Source organism: Micromesistius poutassou, assembly GCF_964030765.1.
Source record: "Micromesistius poutassou genome assembly, chromosome: 5".
Classification (NCBI taxonomy): Eukaryota; Metazoa; Chordata; class Actinopteri; order Gadiformes; family Gadidae; genus Micromesistius; species Micromesistius poutassou.
In genome coordinates this window covers 21,941,542-21,959,041 of record NC_140275.1, presented here as the reverse complement: position 1 = coordinate 21,959,041, position 17,500 = coordinate 21,941,542, and the positions used below count along the sequence as shown (strand labels likewise).

General features: G+C 46.6%; 2 protein-coding genes across 2 annotated transcripts in view; both read right to left on the bottom strand.

The window, feature by feature from the left end:
• Positions 1-6,030, bottom strand: part of fnbp1a (formin binding protein 1a) — a gene marked incomplete at both ends in the record, with an annotated part of 18,422 nt that extends 12,392 nt beyond the window's left edge. The window contains 6 exons of the mRNA XM_084467863.1: positions 1,062-1,160; positions 1,598-1,660; positions 2,649-2,796; positions 3,475-3,531; positions 4,815-4,930; positions 5,941-6,030. Coding sequence (XP_084323989.1) covers positions 1,062-1,160; positions 1,598-1,660; positions 2,649-2,796; positions 3,475-3,531; positions 4,815-4,930; positions 5,941-6,030 — 573 coding nt within the window. The remainder of the gene's footprint in view (positions 1-1,061; positions 1,161-1,597; positions 1,661-2,648; positions 2,797-3,474; positions 3,532-4,814; positions 4,931-5,940) is intronic.
• A 5,565-nt stretch (positions 6,031-11,595) lies between these two features.
• On the bottom strand, positions 11,596-16,184 carry med27 (mediator complex subunit 27; the record flags this gene model as incomplete). Its single annotated transcript, XM_084468013.1, has 8 exons — positions 11,596-11,838; positions 12,155-12,232; positions 12,431-12,472; positions 12,619-12,726; positions 13,821-13,914; positions 14,044-14,174; positions 15,626-15,770; positions 15,982-16,184. 8 exons carry the CDS (start codon positions 16,182-16,184, stop codon positions 11,704-11,706), a joined length of 936 nt encoding a protein of 311 aa, XP_084324139.1. The 3' UTR covers positions 11,596-11,703.
• Positions 16,185-17,500: the final 1,316 nt, after the last annotated feature.

Sequence of the window (17,500 nt, the reverse complement as noted above, 5' to 3'; positions counted from 1 at the left end):
TCGTGTCACTGGTCCTATTGGGACCACGGGGGTCACTGGTCCTATTGGGACCACGGGGGTCACTGGTCCTATTGGGACCACGGGGGTCACTGGTCCTATTGGGACCACGGGGGTCACTGGTCCTATTGGGACCACGGGGGTCACTGGTCCTATTGGGACCACGGGGGTCGTGTCACTGGTCCTATTGGGACCACGGGGGTCACTGGTCCTATTGGGACCACGGGGGTCGTGTCACTGGTCCTATTGGGACCACGGGGGTCACTGGTCCTATTGGGACCACGGGGGTCACTGGTCCTATTGGGACCACGGGGGTCACTGGTCCTATTGGGACCACGGGGGTCGTGTCACTGGTCCTATTGGGACCACGGGGGTCACTGGTCCTATTGGGACCACGGGGGTCACTGGTCCTATTGGGACCACGGGGGTCACTGGTCCTATTGGGACCACGGGGGTCGTGTCACTGGTCCTATTGGGACCACGGGGGTCGTGTCACTGGTCCTATTGGGACCATCGTGTCACTGGTCCTATTGGGACCATGGGGGTCGTGTCACTGGTCCTATTGGGACCACGGGGGTCGTGTCACTGGTCCTATTGGGACCATGGGGATGGCTAAACCCCAGACCAGTGACATGGTCCAGCTTGTCTAATGCTCATGTGAAGAGGGGACGCAGCAGGCGGTGATGTTCCACCACACGTGTACGAGGCAGTCCTCTCTTCTGTTGTTAGAGCAGGCAGACGTTTGTCCTTCTCTGGGTTCAGCCACCAGCTCCCAATCTGGGGGATTCTGGTTTGTATGCCCTGCAGTGGCAGCCTGCACACCCATCTGTCTGCCTGTCTGTCTGTCTGTCTGTCTGCCTGTCTGTCTGTCTGTCTGTCTGTCTGTCTGCATCTCTCGGCCTGTCTGTCTGTCTGTCTGTCTGTCTGCCTGTCTGTCTGTCTGTCTGTCTCTCTCTCTCTCTCGGCCTGTCTGTCTGTCTGTCTGCCTGTCTGTCTGTCTGTCTCTCTCTCTCTCTCTCTCTCGGCCTGTCTGTCTGTCTGCCTGCCTGCCTGTCTGTCTGTACCTTCTCTCCGTCTGCTTTGCTGTTGTCCGTATCAATCCTGTCAAAGTTCTGCTGGGCGCGCTCTGCCTCTTTACAGTCCCGCTCGAACCGTCGTTTACTCTGAACACAACATTCAAACGGCCGGGTTAGTCGTTAGTTCACGGTGTTGTTAACACCCACATAACACTTACATTAGGCATTGGTTAAAAGCACAACATAACATGAGGCATTATTAATAAGCACAACAAAACGTGACTTTTGTCATTATTAACATCAACAGTGTTATATTGTTAGACGAGTTAATAGCCAGGTTAACAAAAAGATCTTCTAGTTTATGAGTGAACTACTAAAGCTCATGACCATGTCATGAGCTTTAGTAGTAGAGGTATTTAGTAGAGGTATTTAGTAGTAGAGGTACACCTCTAGCCTCAAGGCCTTTAGGGTTTCTAACTGTTGTAACCAGCGGGTTTAACAACCTGCTGGTTACCACAGTATTCCGTGTGCTATGGGAACAGGAGCAGCGTGTTTCTGGTCACGGCGTCACGGCGATCACCCACCGACTCCAGCTGTTTCCACGAGTTCTCGATGTGCTGCTGGGCTCGGCGGCCGTCTTGGAAATGCTGTAAGAACCAATAACAAAATCAGTATCCACAATATAAGTACTGGTGTCAATCCACTGCGTTAGACACTGGGACAGTAGTGGTCATCTGGGCTGGTGAGTGACCAGAGATTTCACAACATTTATACTCATATTTACACAACTCACATCACAACTAGCATCTCCTGGTGTGTGCTGTTGGCCACTACTTCTAAATGTATGTATGGAGCTGGTCAAAGTAGAGATACAATTTCTGTAGTTGTACTTTCAGTGTTTACTACTTAACAGCTCATAATAGGACAGAAAAACATGAGCAGTAGGACAACTGCTGTCCGTGATTACGTTGTTTTTCACTAAATGGGTTTTGTGAGCCTGTGTTTAAGTGCACGCATGCACAAAAACACACACATGTACACATGCACATGCACACACACACACACACACACACACACACACACACGACAATCCCACGCTCGCAATCACACACACACTTCCCCCTCTTTAATTCAGGCCACTGACTGCAAACAAAAGAATGTTTGCGTCTTTGTGTGTGTGTGTGTCTGTGTGTGTGTGTGTGTGTTTAGTGACCTGAAACAATGTTCTAGTTGGACTAGTAGTGATTAAGGCCATTTCTATGTGTATCCGCCATAAATAGTATGTGTCAAATTCTTCTTTCTGAATCTATGTGTGTGTGTATATATGTGTGTGTGTGTGTGTGTGTGTGTGGTAGCGTGTGTGGTAGCGTGTGTAATCAGTGTTTAAATCATACATTTGTTCATATATATTATTATTTAATTGAGCTATTTAAACTGTTATTTAAGCTGTTTTTTTCACCGACCCTTGTTCTGTAAACGTTGGACTTCTTTAAACATGCGCGTGTGTGTTGTGTTGTGTGTTTTCCCAAGTCTGAACGCACTGCTACCATAAAGCCAACGCTATTGAACTGAACGGAGCGCCCATCCAGCTTGTATAGGAGCCCAGGCACGCAGGCCCGTGTGCGCGTGTCTTACTGATTTCCTCTCGGTCTTCAGGTCCTGCGTGTAGCGCACCAGCTCGCTGACGATGTAGGCGTGCAGGTTCTGGGCCAGCGCCTCCCGGTGGCTGGCGTAGTCGTTGAGTTCCCGCAGAGTGGACCCGAATGAGCGGCACCACGAGTACCTGCAGGGGGCCAGTCCGTCACTGCCACGCCCGTCACCCCGGCAACGCCCGTCACTGCCACGCCCGTCACCCCGGCAACGCCCTGGTGCCCGGGTCCTCCCCTCTACGTGACCCTGCTCACCCTCTAGTCCTCTCTCCTGTCTGTCTGTCTTTTTATTGTGCTTATAAGTCATAATAATGTATTTTTGTCTTTTATTTCTCCTTCTCTGTAAACAAGCGTCCTTGAGTGTGAGAAAAGCGGCACATAAAATAAAGTTATTATTATTATTATTATTATTAAATGACTATGGAACAGTGAATGTTCAGTAAGTTGAGTTTTTTTTTAAATATCTTGCTCAATGACGCCTACTGGTGGCACAGAGGGATTGGAACCCAGAACCTTTGGGTTGGTAGACATAGTATAAGCAGTCGGTGTTTAAGCCAACGCACACCAGACGAGACATGGCCATGGTGCGTATAGAAAAACACATAGGAAGGTTTGATTTTAGGGTCTTGTTCTGTGTTTCACAAAATGGGTTTAGAGTAGCGCTGGAAGTTCTAGTCACTACAGTGAGTGCTCCCTCTGAAGACAACACTTGCCAAGTAGTAGGCTGTGGGCGGGCGCCGTGGCCAGCCAGCGAACCCCTTGGGCAGAAGCATCAGAGCGGCCAAGAGGGCTGACAGAAATGGCCGACTAACCTGCTCTCTTCTTCCTCCTTGCAGTTCTTCTTGGCTTGATACTTCTTAGAAAGATTCCTACAGAGAGAGAGAGAGCGAGAGAGAGAGAGAGAGAGAGAGAGAGAGAGAGAGAGAGAGAGAGAGAGAGAGAGAGACAGAGAGACAGAGAGACAGAGAGAGACAGAGAGAGAGGAAGAGAGAGACAGAGACAGAGACAGAACAATACGGAGACAGAGAGAGTGAGACAAAGAGAGTCAGAGACAGAGAGAGGGAGAGAGAGACACAGAGAGAGAGAGAGAGTGAGTGAGACAGAGAGAGAGAGAGAGTGAGTGAGATAGGGAGAGAGAGAGAGAGTGAGTGAGATAGGGAGAGCAAGAGCATGAGCTCCACATCCCATAATAACATCTATTTGCCTTTTCTGATTTCCCTACCAAAGACAAACACAATGCGTTGTCATGGAGATAACCCGCCATTCGATCAAGTTGATTCCGATTACTTTATCCAAACTGATGTTGCATTTTCTGTAGTTCCGTGTTCCTTCTGTGAACAGGGAACTACAAGTGGCTTCAAAAGAAGCCAGTGGCCTCTCATGCTACACCACCACAGCTCTGACATCCATGGTGTTTTGGTCTGACCACCAAGGTTGGTCAATTGTCATTAACCTCAAACTGTACAACAAACAAAGACTTTTGCTTACGGTGTAGCTACAGCAGTACTGTAGAAACAAGCAGTTCAACAAGCTAACAGCAGGCACTTCAAATGTGATAACTGTGGAACAGCCCAACACTTATTAGGCCCTGTCCCGTTTCTCCCCCCTTAAAACCTCCACTTGGTCTGGAGGGCCCTCAACAGTAAATCTTCCACTTCGTTTTAAGCCTGCATCGGACCTCACTACGTTTTGAGGGTTGATTATGAGGGCAAAATAGCTCTTGCTCCCTACAGTAATGGGACACCCTACCCCCACACGAGAACGTGCAAAATCTAGGGTTAGGGCAAAAGTCTAGGGTTAGGGGAGGTATTGGGACGGGGCCCTAGTGTCCTAGTGTGTAGCTCAAACCTCTTAGGAACCCCGCTTCCTAAGAGGAACAGCTAACCCCCCCCACACTGGGGAAGGTACGTGCTGCTCTGTCACCCTAGTTACATTGGTCATCACACAGTGCTCTTTGGTATAATTGCACTGCAACTGGACCGTAATGAAGAACTGAGGTGTAACCAAAAATCGAATGCATAAACATTCCAGGAAATAGTTGAAACTGCATTATGGTGTTTAAAGCGCACAGTGTATCACGCAGGGTCCCACGACCGTGCCTGGGTCAGGCGTGGCCTTGGACTTCACCTCATCTGTGGGCTTTTGCTCCTACCTGATTTGTTTGGCGTAGCTGAGTTCAATGTCGGCCCGTTCCTTCACAAACTTGGTGTAGCGCTCCAGGAAGTCAATGCCCCAGCTGGTGTGTTTCTCCAGGTTCTCAAACTGGTCCTTAAACAGCAACACAGGGAGAACAAATGAACGCCCCTCGTGAGACACAAGCAACACAAGGTGCTACTACATCCTTTAGGGACACGCCACCAGAGACCCTGAGCCATTCGGATTATAACCACAGCATGTTGCTATTTTCTAAATCTACATTTTTAAATTTATGTATATATTATGGATTTTTTTTACATTATTTACTACCAATGCACCATAAAATGGCCATCTCTAGCTCCACCTCTCTTTACGTCCCGCAGGTTAATCATGGAAGACTGCAGGGATTAAGTCGTTCGTTGTCAGATTATAAAGCAGGCTATTATGCAAATGAAATACCATTCCATTAAATCCACCCCCCACCCCTTCTATCCATACACAAATAACAAAGAGAGAGACAGACAGAGACCCATATGCAACAAAAGACTCCTATAGCCTATACCTAATCTATGCATCAGGCCATTTAATGACAGAGTCTGCTCTCTTGAGTGTATAGTGTATAGCCTATAGTATTCAAAAGCACATTTGACCAATTTATCCGATTGTTCTGCGGGGGAAATGCATCATGCGGTATATTCCAGCGGTTCATCCCGGACGCAGCTGTTGTTGGTCGCCGCACCGGGACGTTCTCCTGCAGGCTGCCTCCGCGCGCCGCCCATATTGGAGCCATCATGGCAGAGAGGTGCGATAGCGGCCGTCTGCCGTGTTGCTATGGCAGGTGCACGCCAGCACGCGCACGCACGTCTGCGTGCGGCCAGCAGGACTGACTAATACTTGCGCAAAGAAATGAAACATGCACGGGTTCAAACAATTTATCGTTAGCCACCCCAGCGTTAATTCCGCACGAGCAGCGGTTGCATCCTAGAACAACGAGCCATGCGAGGGGGGAGTGTGTGTTGGGGGGGGGGCGGCGGGGGGGGGGGGGGCAGGCCTTGACCGCTAGACGGAGGCTGCTTGGTATAGCGGTGGGGCTGCTGCTGCTGCTGCAGCGGCTGCAGCGCATCACCGGACGGACAACCTACCCACAGTTCGGTCCCCCAGCTGCAGTTCACGGCTCCGGGGCGCCTGGTGCCGGTGGCCGTCCTGCGGGTCGTCGACTGCATAGTGTCCATCCTGTGATCGGAATCGATGATGAAATGGCTCCGCGTGAGCTGCTCTCTGCAGCCCGCGTCCTCTTTGAGCGAGTGCATGCTGATCTGTCTCGCGCCGATTCGCCGGGGCTCGCGGTTGTTCTGTATACGCAATACGCGCCCGGTGACAGAGCCACGGGACGTGGTCGCGCGCCTCCCCGGAGAACACTCTGCCGGTGGCCTCTCTGCGCGCTTCTGTGCGTGTGCGTGTGCGTGCGTGCGTGTGTGTGGGGCGGGGTTGGAAGGAGGGCAGTATAGATAAAGGACATTAACGACCTCCGTGGTCAGCGAAATTGAAATTGGAGGAAGGGTAGGTGGTCCAGACACAAATACTCATCACAGGAAACATTTAAAGTGGAAACGTGATCAAAACACAGAAAGAACAAAGAAGTGCGTCATATCGGGCTGGTGGGAGTTGTAGTTTATTGATGGAGTGAGTCTCTTAAGAGGGGTAAAGAGTAGGCTACTGTACAATAAGGCGAGAAAATATTAATATCAAATCTCATATTAGATTAGGTAAGTTATTTACGTTCTCATAATATAAACAAGTCTTGTCAATATGGAATTCATTGTTTGTAAATAAGCTCCCTTAAACGACTCGTAGCTCATAATTAATTAAGACTGCAGTACCGGCATTTAGGCCATTTATACACTAGGGGGCAACGTTGGCTATGTCTACATTAAATGAATGGCTTGTGAATATTGAATGAAATGTTTCAAAATTGACAATGACAGTTTATATTTTTATGCAGCGACATAAAGTTGAATATGATACTGTTCCTTGTTTATGTATACATCTCCTGCACAAACAGAATAAACCAGCCCCCCAGCAGTGTTCTGAATGACAAAACATTTCAATAAACCAAAATAAGAAATACACCACTCGATTGTTTACAAATATTTCTGGGACCCTGCCCCATTATATTCTAAGAATATAGAAATCAAGCCATAATCAACATAATTTGCCCGAAGAACAAATAATATATACAACATTGTCAAAGCAGTCAAAGAGCTGTATTAAATAATACATTATATGAATGACTTCAAAATGGTCATTCCTTTAGGTTCAAGTCCACATGTGGCACCATCTACTCCAGCTCTCTCCTCCCCCTCCTCCTGAGCAGCCATCTTCTCTCTTTCGGGGTTCCTTGGCTCCTGATAGGAAGAAGAAACAAACAAAGGTTTGAATTAAGGAATCATGTGTAATTGCTGCCAAGGACACACACACACACACACACACACACACACACACACACACACACACACACACACACACACACACACACACACACACACACACACACACACACACACACACACACACACACACACACCTTAGTTTAGACTCCAGTTCGGTTGCCAACTTGTGGCCCTGGTCCCTGGTCATGTGGCTTTGCATCAGCCAATCAGCATGGACTTCGTCAGGAGGACACAGCTAACACACACACACACAATAAACCAGGAGGAAAACCATGAACACAAAAGTATAGAACATGTATGTTAAGTGTGGCAGATGGCTGGTGTAAGCAGCCTCACTGGTCCTGATGCAGGTGATTGGACTGTACAGCAGGTCACACACACACACACACACACACACACACACACACACACACACACACACACACACACACACACACACACACACACACACACACACACACACACACACACACACAGGAGGGCTGCCCGGGAACTACCCGGAGCCGCAGAGGCCGTCACCTCCCAGCATGGGCCCCTTACCCCATTGGCCCCTTACCCCGTGGGCCCCTTACCCCCTGGGCCCCTTACCCCATGGGCCCCTTACCCCGTGGGCCCCTTACCCCCTGGACGGCCGTCACTGGTGGTGGCGATACGACCCTGAACGAGGCCCAGCAGCACGTCTGTGAGTACAGCAGCCTGACGCCCCGTGCTCCATGAAGGTGGAGAGGGGCTGGTTGTACTGGTGGCCGTTCCAGCAGGCCCTGTGGCGCCACCACCACCGCCACGCTGTCAGGCCTCCTCCACGCTGTCAGGCCTCCTCCGAGGGCAGTGAAGACAACCCTGTGCTGGCCTGAAGCCCCAGGCCTCCAGGATGGAGGGCGGGGGGGTTAAACTGGGGACCGTTCTTTCTCTGCTGCATCATAACCCTTTTAAAGAGCTCGGTTGTTTCTGGTGGGAATGGTAACCCTGTTTAGAGTCCAGTCTGTGTTTATTGTTTTTGGATTGGGCGTCGGCTGAGGACTCAGCCCGGCCTCCATTTGATATGTCGAGTGTGGTTGATGGATGCTTTAAGCAGCCTCACCCTGAGGCAGGCTGGGTGAGGCTCCGGGACGGCGCTACACCGGGGCTAGGGGGCGCTATAGCCCCGTCAAACATCTGTGTAGCCCCAGTTAGGCCCCTGTGTATCATAGCTGCTTTTATTGAAAAAAAAAAAACAGAACCTCTTTATAAAGTAACTGAAGTCGTGAAAATCAATTATTTTCTTAGCACCCCCACCTATCGGTCAAGCTCCCCATCAGCACCGGACACACACACACACACACACACACACACACACACACACACACACACACACACACACACACACACACACACACACACACACACACACACACACACACACACACACACACACACACACACACACACACACACACTCTCTGTGTGTCCTTGAGTTAAAACGGAGCCCAGTGAAGCCACCTAGGTGGCAGGAATAACCGCCACAATGTACATTTCTGTATTTTATAGCTGATAATGGCAATTATGTGTTAGAATAAATGTATTAAAAGAATGAATTTGCTAGTACTCTTCCAAGGACTTGAATTTCAAGATTGGCCTGTTTCTTTTAAAGATGATACAACCAAGCAAGGGTTTTATAAGATAATGACAGAGCATTTTAAATAGCATTTCCGAAGTCATCACTGGTTTAGGATGAATGGAAAGTATCTTTATTCCGTGAAGACCCAAATGGAAAACCAACTATATAAATAAGGCAGATAATTTCACTGTACACATTGCTGTGTGTGTGTGTGTGTGTGTGTGTGTGTGTGTGTGTGTGTGTGTGTGTGTGTGTGTGTGTGTGTGTGTGTGTGTGTGTGTGTCACCTGGATATCAGGCCTGTTGACCAAAACCTGCTTGATGGTCTGCAGGTAGGCAACAGTCATCTCCAGCACCGTTACCATGTCAACACGACCGCCAGGGATTGTGGGTAGAAGCTGCCGTAGTCTACTGCAGCTTTGTGTGATGCGTTTCCTGTCACGGTAATTCAAATAAACTAGTTGGTGTGTGGCCACACAACAACGCACTCATCAGCCTCCACCATGTGGATAATCAGTGTGTGATGTGCTAGTCAACCCCTTGAATGGCTGCCCTAAAGACTCTACACACACCCTCATCAGAGCCCCTCACTCTGCAGTGTTACATTAAAAGGTGCCATGACATGCCACCAGGTGTGGTGTGATTAGCCGTTACAAGCCGTTTTGGAAACATGCCCCTTATGACATCATGAGGGGCAGAAAGTGGGCGTGTCCACCTAGATGTGTGCTGGGATAGATCAGTCCATCAGCCTGCCCCAGTGGACTGTAGCAAACGTTGCTCATCTATCCGTCACACATCTAGGTGGACACGCACAGCTGTGATGTCTTTAAGGAGCTGATTTTCAAAACGGCTTGTAACGGCTAATCACACCACTGGTGGCATGTCATGGCACCTTTAAACCTGAGATGGCTCATTCAGATTTAACGTTAGCCGACATCGTGCTTGGAGCGTGTGTCAAATACATGTTTGCACCTTTGGGGGTCATTCTGTGTTCAAATACCTGCGGTGTCTCTCCAGGATGTGGTTGCTTTTCGACACCTGTCGATGTTCACTCTTCATGTTCCTCTGGAACTCATTCAGACCGTCCTCCTCCTCCTCCTCCTCCTCCTCCTCCTCCCTCTCTTGCTGGACTGGCCGTCGAGGACTGGGAGCACTGGGGGACACGGCGGGCCTCTCAGTTGGGTCTCCAGCACCAGGGGAGGGGAGGGCGACGGTGGTGGTGGTGTCAGGAGCCACACACAGCTCTGTGGACCCTCGTTCCTCCGTGTGAAGAAGAGCCATCCTGGACCTGCTGTCTGAGTCCCGGCTGCTTTCACTATGAAAGAATGACGTCACCCTTTCACAGAGTGCAGTTAATTATAGACCCCTCTTCACACAGGCCTCGTCGTAGGACACACACAGGCGTCTCTCATAACACTTGTTCTTCTTCTTCTTGTAAAATTCCGGCAGTTTAGACGCTGTTATCTCATAACACTGACGATGGGTGGTACTTTGATGTAGCAGCGTACAGTTAGCAGCTCTAACTAGTGGAGATGAGGCTCCTACCTGAGTAGTGGAGCCATGATCAGGATTATGAGAGACACCTGTGTGTGTCCTACGACTCCTATGTGAAAAGGGTGTCTTGTCTTTGACCCCTCCCCCCTCATAATAAATTCACACCTTGCATAGTCACTGTGCGCTCCTTTACTCTTGAATCTTCCTCATGACCGTTTACTAATTATTTGATGGAGTCGTCATAGCAATAGATTTAGAGTAGAAGGACCATTGGTCCTGCAAACTTGACCGCAATTAAGAAACAGCAGGTGGTTCAGAAAGAACCAGGGTTGGGGACAAATGGGCAAGGTCCATAGCAGACAGCATTAAAGAAAAAGCCACAGCATTTTATGGACCCTTTTCATGTGAGAAATAAGTAGACGACATTATTTTATTGTATTATCCATTTTTGATTATCCACTTTTTTTCAACATCAACTAAAAAGACAGTTTTTCAGTTTGGCCTAGTAAAGCACGATGTGAAATGATGTTAAACATGCTGTAAGATTGTAAGTAAGTTATATAAATAGTATTTGAGTGTAATATGTCAAAAAACAAATAGCCATCGGCTATTAATGATTGAAATGCACTAATAGTTGAAGTGGATTCAGTCTAGTATGTTCTAGCAGAACTTCTGGTGGGAGACCACACAGAGCCTGGGCCGGGAACCAACCACTGCAAAGGGTGGAGTTTTATTTGAATAAATGTATTTCTACAGTGGCCAGTCTACACTGGGTTGATTTAAAACCTTTACATACTTTTTACAGTTTACTACTGCTGCTGGCCGATTTTGTGTTCCCTGAATCCACGTGTAAATTTAAAGTTTGAACCAAACCAACCAAAATAAAGATTAAACTCAACAGGCAGGACATGTTTGCTTCTATGAAATAGAGCTCTTATGTGAATGAGAGCTTCTCTTGGGATTTTGAGTTAACTCGTTAATTCAGAAGAATTCAGTTTTCTTTTTTTCCATGAAAACCTCAGAATTATTTTTTATTTTCTCAAGTTAATGCATTACCCTTCCGTAGGCTGCTACATATAAGTGATAGACGATAGTGAGCCGTTTAATGGCGGTCTAGTAGAAAGGAGTCTACTAATTAGAGCTTACATCACAGAGCAATGCTCACAGACGTGAATGTAGAGTTGTACAGTTGTGTGCGTCCAAACAGAACAGCTTCATTAAGGTTTGTGGGGAGTGTGGCTTTATTAAAAAAAAAAAAAAAGGTATCCAACAATAAAAAATATATATAGATGTCCGAGTCTGTCAGACTGTCTGTCTCTCTGTATGTGTCGCTGTCTGGTCGTATACACGGCGCATGTAAACCGTCTACATGCGGCACGTGTCGTGAAATGCCTCCAGGGTCCTAAAGTCCCTCCATGTTGGTGGCAGTCCGTCCTGCAGGAAGCGGCCGCAGCGCTGACACGGGGACTGGAAGAGCTTAATGTAGCTCCGCAGCCACGTCTGAGAACGGAGAGAGAGAGACAACAGGAGCTCAGCGTCTCATAACAAAACTAGTCCCATTGTTGGAGTTTCACAGTGGGAAGACAGAGACACAGAAACGGAGTTTGGGTTAATGTACATTTCCCTGCCAGAGACCAACACAATTGGTCGTCATGGCGATTACCCACTATTCAGCGGTGTTGAGAGAGAGAGAGCGGAAAAAACAGGTCCACATCGTTAACAGTGATGGACTCTAGATGAACCTCCCCGCCCGGTCGTACACTGTTCACCAGCGGTAACGGCCGGCCTGGTTGTAAACGCGTGTTAATGGACTCACCATGAAGGAGCGGACCACCACGTCAGGCATCTGGGGCAGCTGATAGTGGAGCAGGGCTGTAGTGGCGTGGTCCGTCACCTAGCAACCAGACAACACTCAGTTTCCCTTTCAAAGAAACAGTAGCACACCCCGTATCTTTGCACGTTATATAAACAAAACAGCCAAACTGTTTGTTTGTGTATATGTGCATGGTCAGAGATGTGTTCGTAATTCAAACGAAAGCAAGCATGTACACTTTTTTTTTCCCCCAATGTCACAAATAGGATGTGTCTGTACCTTTTGGAAGACTTGGTACTGGGATTTACCCCAGATGTCCAGCTGGAAAGCGAAGAGGGGGAAAGGGGGGGGGTTATAAATGTAACATTACAGCCTACCTAGTACCTACAACAATCTGGGTCTACAATGTCACCCCTAGACCTCATGGTTCTCACTCGTCCCGTCATAATGCAGAGGAGCCGTCTCACCTTTCCGTCTTCTGAGTAGATGTTCTCGTTGAAGCCTCTGACGATGGTTCTATCGATGAACAGAGATCTCATGACGACGATGGCCTTCAGGACCTTCCCCAAGCTCACCTGACACACAAAAGGACTGTTGTTCAGTGATGCAGAGGAGCGTACCGTTCCTGTTCTGGGATTAAACAACCAAGCAGAACGATCTCCCTCCCAGGTAAGACGTCCTGCTGTGTGTTTCTGTGTGTTTCAGATGGGGTCAAGACTCGTTCTCCACGAAATGCTGCAATCATCTAGTTGCTAACTGAACAATCGCTGTCACACACATAAAAAGGGGCAGTAAACCCCACATTTTTTTTTTTTTAACTATTATTTTTTTTTTTTTTCCCGCTGTGATTTACAGTTCAATAAATGTTCATTTTTTAAATTGAGACTTGTAACATTTGTTATCATCATTGTGTCATTTTTATGATGTAAATTGAGGGAGCAAAAGCAGTATGGACTCCAAATATCGGCCCAAGGAATAATCGGTATCGGCGTATCGTCATCGGCTAAGCTGATTTTAAAAAAAGCGGTATCGTATAGGCCCTAAAAAATCCATATCTGTCGATCCCTACTCTTTACTATCACGGTGAAGGGAATCCAGCGGCGAGGTGTGTTGATGTGTGGTCATCGTCACATACAATGACAGTACTAACTCAAAGAAGTAGCATATAGCATCACCAAGTTGTAGGGGGGTCGTAACCATGGGGATAACCACTAAACCACCACTTTATACCAATAAAGTTGAGACATTCGATGACAAGTGCAGAAGAACAAGTCACACGGTGAAGCATGGTTTAAACATGAGGACTGATGAGCATAACCCAACCCCCTTCTTTCTAGATATCATAGCCCAAAACATTTTCTTCGATCTCATAGTGCTTGAATTAGAGCTGAAACCGTGGGTTTACACTTTAAAGTGTATAGTTTGTTCTAGTACATTGTATACATTGTTATTAATTATTTTTTTCTAAAATAAATTCAGAATCAGTACATATTTCACTTGTGTGGTGGACTCGTGGTGATCTAAGGGAAGTGATCCTCGTGGGATGTTTCTTTGAAGCGTCCTTCAAGCCCTTCAGGCCGGGCTGGCGGTTGGGGTGTGTGGAGGCTCTGTTTGATTGGATGGTGGCCCTGGCTGAGCCCATGGTTTGTTATACTGGTCATCATCTTACCAGAAGAACGGCCGAGGTCCCGTTAGGTCTGAACAGTTCTATGCTCATGTCTGGAAACATCCTGCCTATCCGGGTGATCACATCATCCACATACCTGGATACAAAACACAGACATTCATACGCATTTAAAAGTGTTCACGTTTATGGAGTCTTGGAGTAAATATTCGTTACCAATAAAGACGTGTAAACCATCCTGCTCCCTGACTGGTATCGTCCAACCTACTGGGGATGCGGTACGAGCGTGCTGGGCTGGACCTTAGGCCTCCTCTTAGCCGATGCCCCCATTTGATTGGCCGATCTCTTGAGTGACTGTTGATTCAACAAATTGGATGCCAGGCCCGCATGATACTGAAGCTAGAAACAATTGAAATCCAAAACATAATTAATATTCCGGAGCAAGGATTACGAGAGGTAGTATTAATATCAACAGGATAACAATGCAAACAAAACTTGACATTTGGACAAGGAACATATGATATCAAAAACACACCCATATTTAACAATGAGTTTTGGTATTTAGTATATTGCTGTTTCGTACCGTTTCATGATGATGTAGAAATTGTACATTTCACAGAATTAATTGGATGAGATAACTATTTCCAGGGCTTCAAAATAATGATCCATATTCTACTTGAACATACTTTTCTAATTTTGGATTGCATGCATTGATTCTTAAATTAATAATGTGTTAGTGTGTGCACGTGCATGTGATAGAAGAGGGTTTTCAGAAGGGGTGCTTGATTATGGAAAAAAATCATAATCACGATTATTTTGGTCAATATTAATAGATTATTTATGCATTTGAAAACATGATGCATTTAATCAGCATTCCTCTCCAAAAAAACACTTTGTAACTGAGCGCTTTGAAATTTCCCCTTAAAAATATAAAGAAAATAATATACAAATATGTATCCAGCTGTTCTGTTTCTACAATTTCTATAAAACATTTAATGAATAAAAAATAATAATTGCACAGCCCAAGTTTTCAGTACACATAAACACAATCCAACACAGCCTGTTGAAGCAGTTCAAACCCAAATCAAGCGAGTATTAACAAGCAGGTGGACATTCGCTTAAAAGGAAAAGGAAATCCTTTTTCTCGTCAGACCAACAATGGGTTTGGCTCAGTCCAGGCTCCTATTGGAGGAGAGGTGCTCTATTCTTCCTATGGGACAGGGTATTCAGGTGCTGGTATGAGCAGCTCTCTGATTGCCTTCCACGGCCCTTGTTCTGTATGATAAAGCAGGAGCAGATCCCACCAGCAGCTGCGTCCTGTTTGAAAAGGCCATTATGTGTCCTTCATCATCTAGCTGTTTGTGTGTGTGTGTGTGTGTGTGTGTGTGTGTGTGTGTGTGTGTGTGTGTGTGTGTGTGTGTGTGTGAATGTTAATATGGATGGGGGGGGGGGGGGCTATATCATCAACTGAAGAGCTCTTTTGTAAGATCAAAGAAGGGATGATGAAGGGTTCGGAGTGAAGAAGAGTAGATGAGAAAGAATAACAATATTTGAGCTAAACCAATTCGTGCTGCAGTTTGGGCTATATCTTTAACTTAGCCCTAAGATGTTTTGAGTTACTCACATTGATGCACATATGAAATACTGAATTCAGCTCACATACATTGCTTCATTCGAGATAAACAGTTCATGTGTGTGAATGCACCTGGATGTATTAAACGTTAAAAAAATAAAACATGTACAGAAAATAAAAAGCGTTACTTCTGATGACACACATTGCCTTACGACTACACACATCTCCACTTACAGCAATAACAGCAAGCATGCAATGACGTGTATTAGAACTCTACCTTGTTGGACCATTTGTAGGCCTGGAGGAGCTGGGAATAGAGAGGGGTCTTGTCCTGGACTGGATCTAAACTCAGCAGCCCGCTGTTGTGGAGGGGATGCGACTCTGACGGACGTCCAACGAGACCGCTTAATCTCTCCAACTCACTGTGGGGACAGAGTGTCAGAAATGGAATAAACCATCCATATAATCCATTCATCAGTGAGAGTGAAGTGGTATTCATTGAAATGGCCCTTTTCATAAAAATAAGACAAACTACGTATTATCTCACACATGAACTAGGATTTTCTTTCATGTCTTCTTGTATTTTACTATGAATCATTATTTCGGGACAGTTTAATTTATACACACTCTTACTTGAGGTCTCGGTTCACTGACTGCAGATTGTCCTGGAATTCGGTAATAAAAGCCTTTTCTGTGCCTTCCAACGTCTCCTTATTTTTCATTCCATCCTTCAACGAGTCGAAGACCCTTGTAACGCTGGATCTCAGAGCCTGAATGGCGTTGATGGCCTGAGAGAAAGCCTCCAGATTCACCCCGACGTTCATCACATCCGCCATGTTTACTGGGTGAAGGAGGCGATGTCGCTCAGTGATGACGACATAATGGTTACGGGTCATTGTGGTGTGATTTTACCCCTCTCAGTTTTACTTATTACTTAAATAATAAGTATAGGCCTACTCCATAAAGAAATGACCACTTAATTCGACCAATGAAGTGAATATTTAATTTAAATCCTTGATTATTATTGATATTGGTAGAAGTAGTAGTAGTAGTAGCCCAGCCTAGTAGTAGTAGTGGTAGCAGTAGTAGTAGTGAAATAATAATAATAATAATAATTTGTATTATTTGAAAAGCACTTCAAATAGACACACACACACACACACACACACACACACACACACACACACACACACACACACACACATATTCAGGGTAACAGAACCCCTGGTATATTCAGGGGTAACAGCTAACCAGGGAGCAGAACAACATCTGGAACCGCTGCAGCAGGGCACTTTCATTTCATGTCAAATCTATGAAAGGAAAGCCCCCCCCCCCGCCCTGATTGGACGAGCCTAGAGTAACTTGAAGTGGTTTAATTCGATTGTAGGAAGGTGCGCTCCGCCCCCTCGAACCGGTGGAGAAACTGGTCGAGCCCGGGAGCTCTACTGGGAAGGCACTGGTAGAGAATTGGCCATCCAGAGACACAGACAAAGAGACCACTGGGTAAACCACTGGGATCATTTTATATATATATTTTTTTAACTATTACGTTCATTATGACCATTTAATTTATCTTTCTTTATTCTATACATAGTTACACTTTTTATAGTAGACATCAAACATTACATTATTATTCTTTAATTGTTGATTTTTTTATTGGTCACTTTTTTTATTCCAATAACGAATTTGAAGAACTTTAATTGGGAAGGGAGTGACAGAGAGAGAGAGAGCGAGAGAGAGAGGAGAGAGAGAGAGAGAGAGAGAGAGAGAGACAGAGAGACAGAGAGAGAGAGAGAGAGAGAGAGAGAGAGAGAGAGAGAGAGAGAGAGAGCGAGAGAGAGAGAGAGAGAGAGAGAGAGAGAGAGAGAGAGAGAGAGAGAAATGGGGAGCGAGAAATGGGGAGAGAGAAAAGGAGGGTCAGGGTTATGATTCCGAGTTTTTACTCATAATAAGAAGAGACGAGAGGACACGAGAGGAGAAGCGAGGAGAAGGGTGACCGTGTAATCAGCTTAACGAGGAATCATCGCTCAATGGGCCAGCAGCGTCTCTAATCTCAGTGGAGCGTGATAAGACGCGCGCGACGAGCCGCTCGGTAAGTAACCAAGCGTTCTTCGGGGAGCGTGCGGGAGACGCTCGTCCAATTATCGCACTA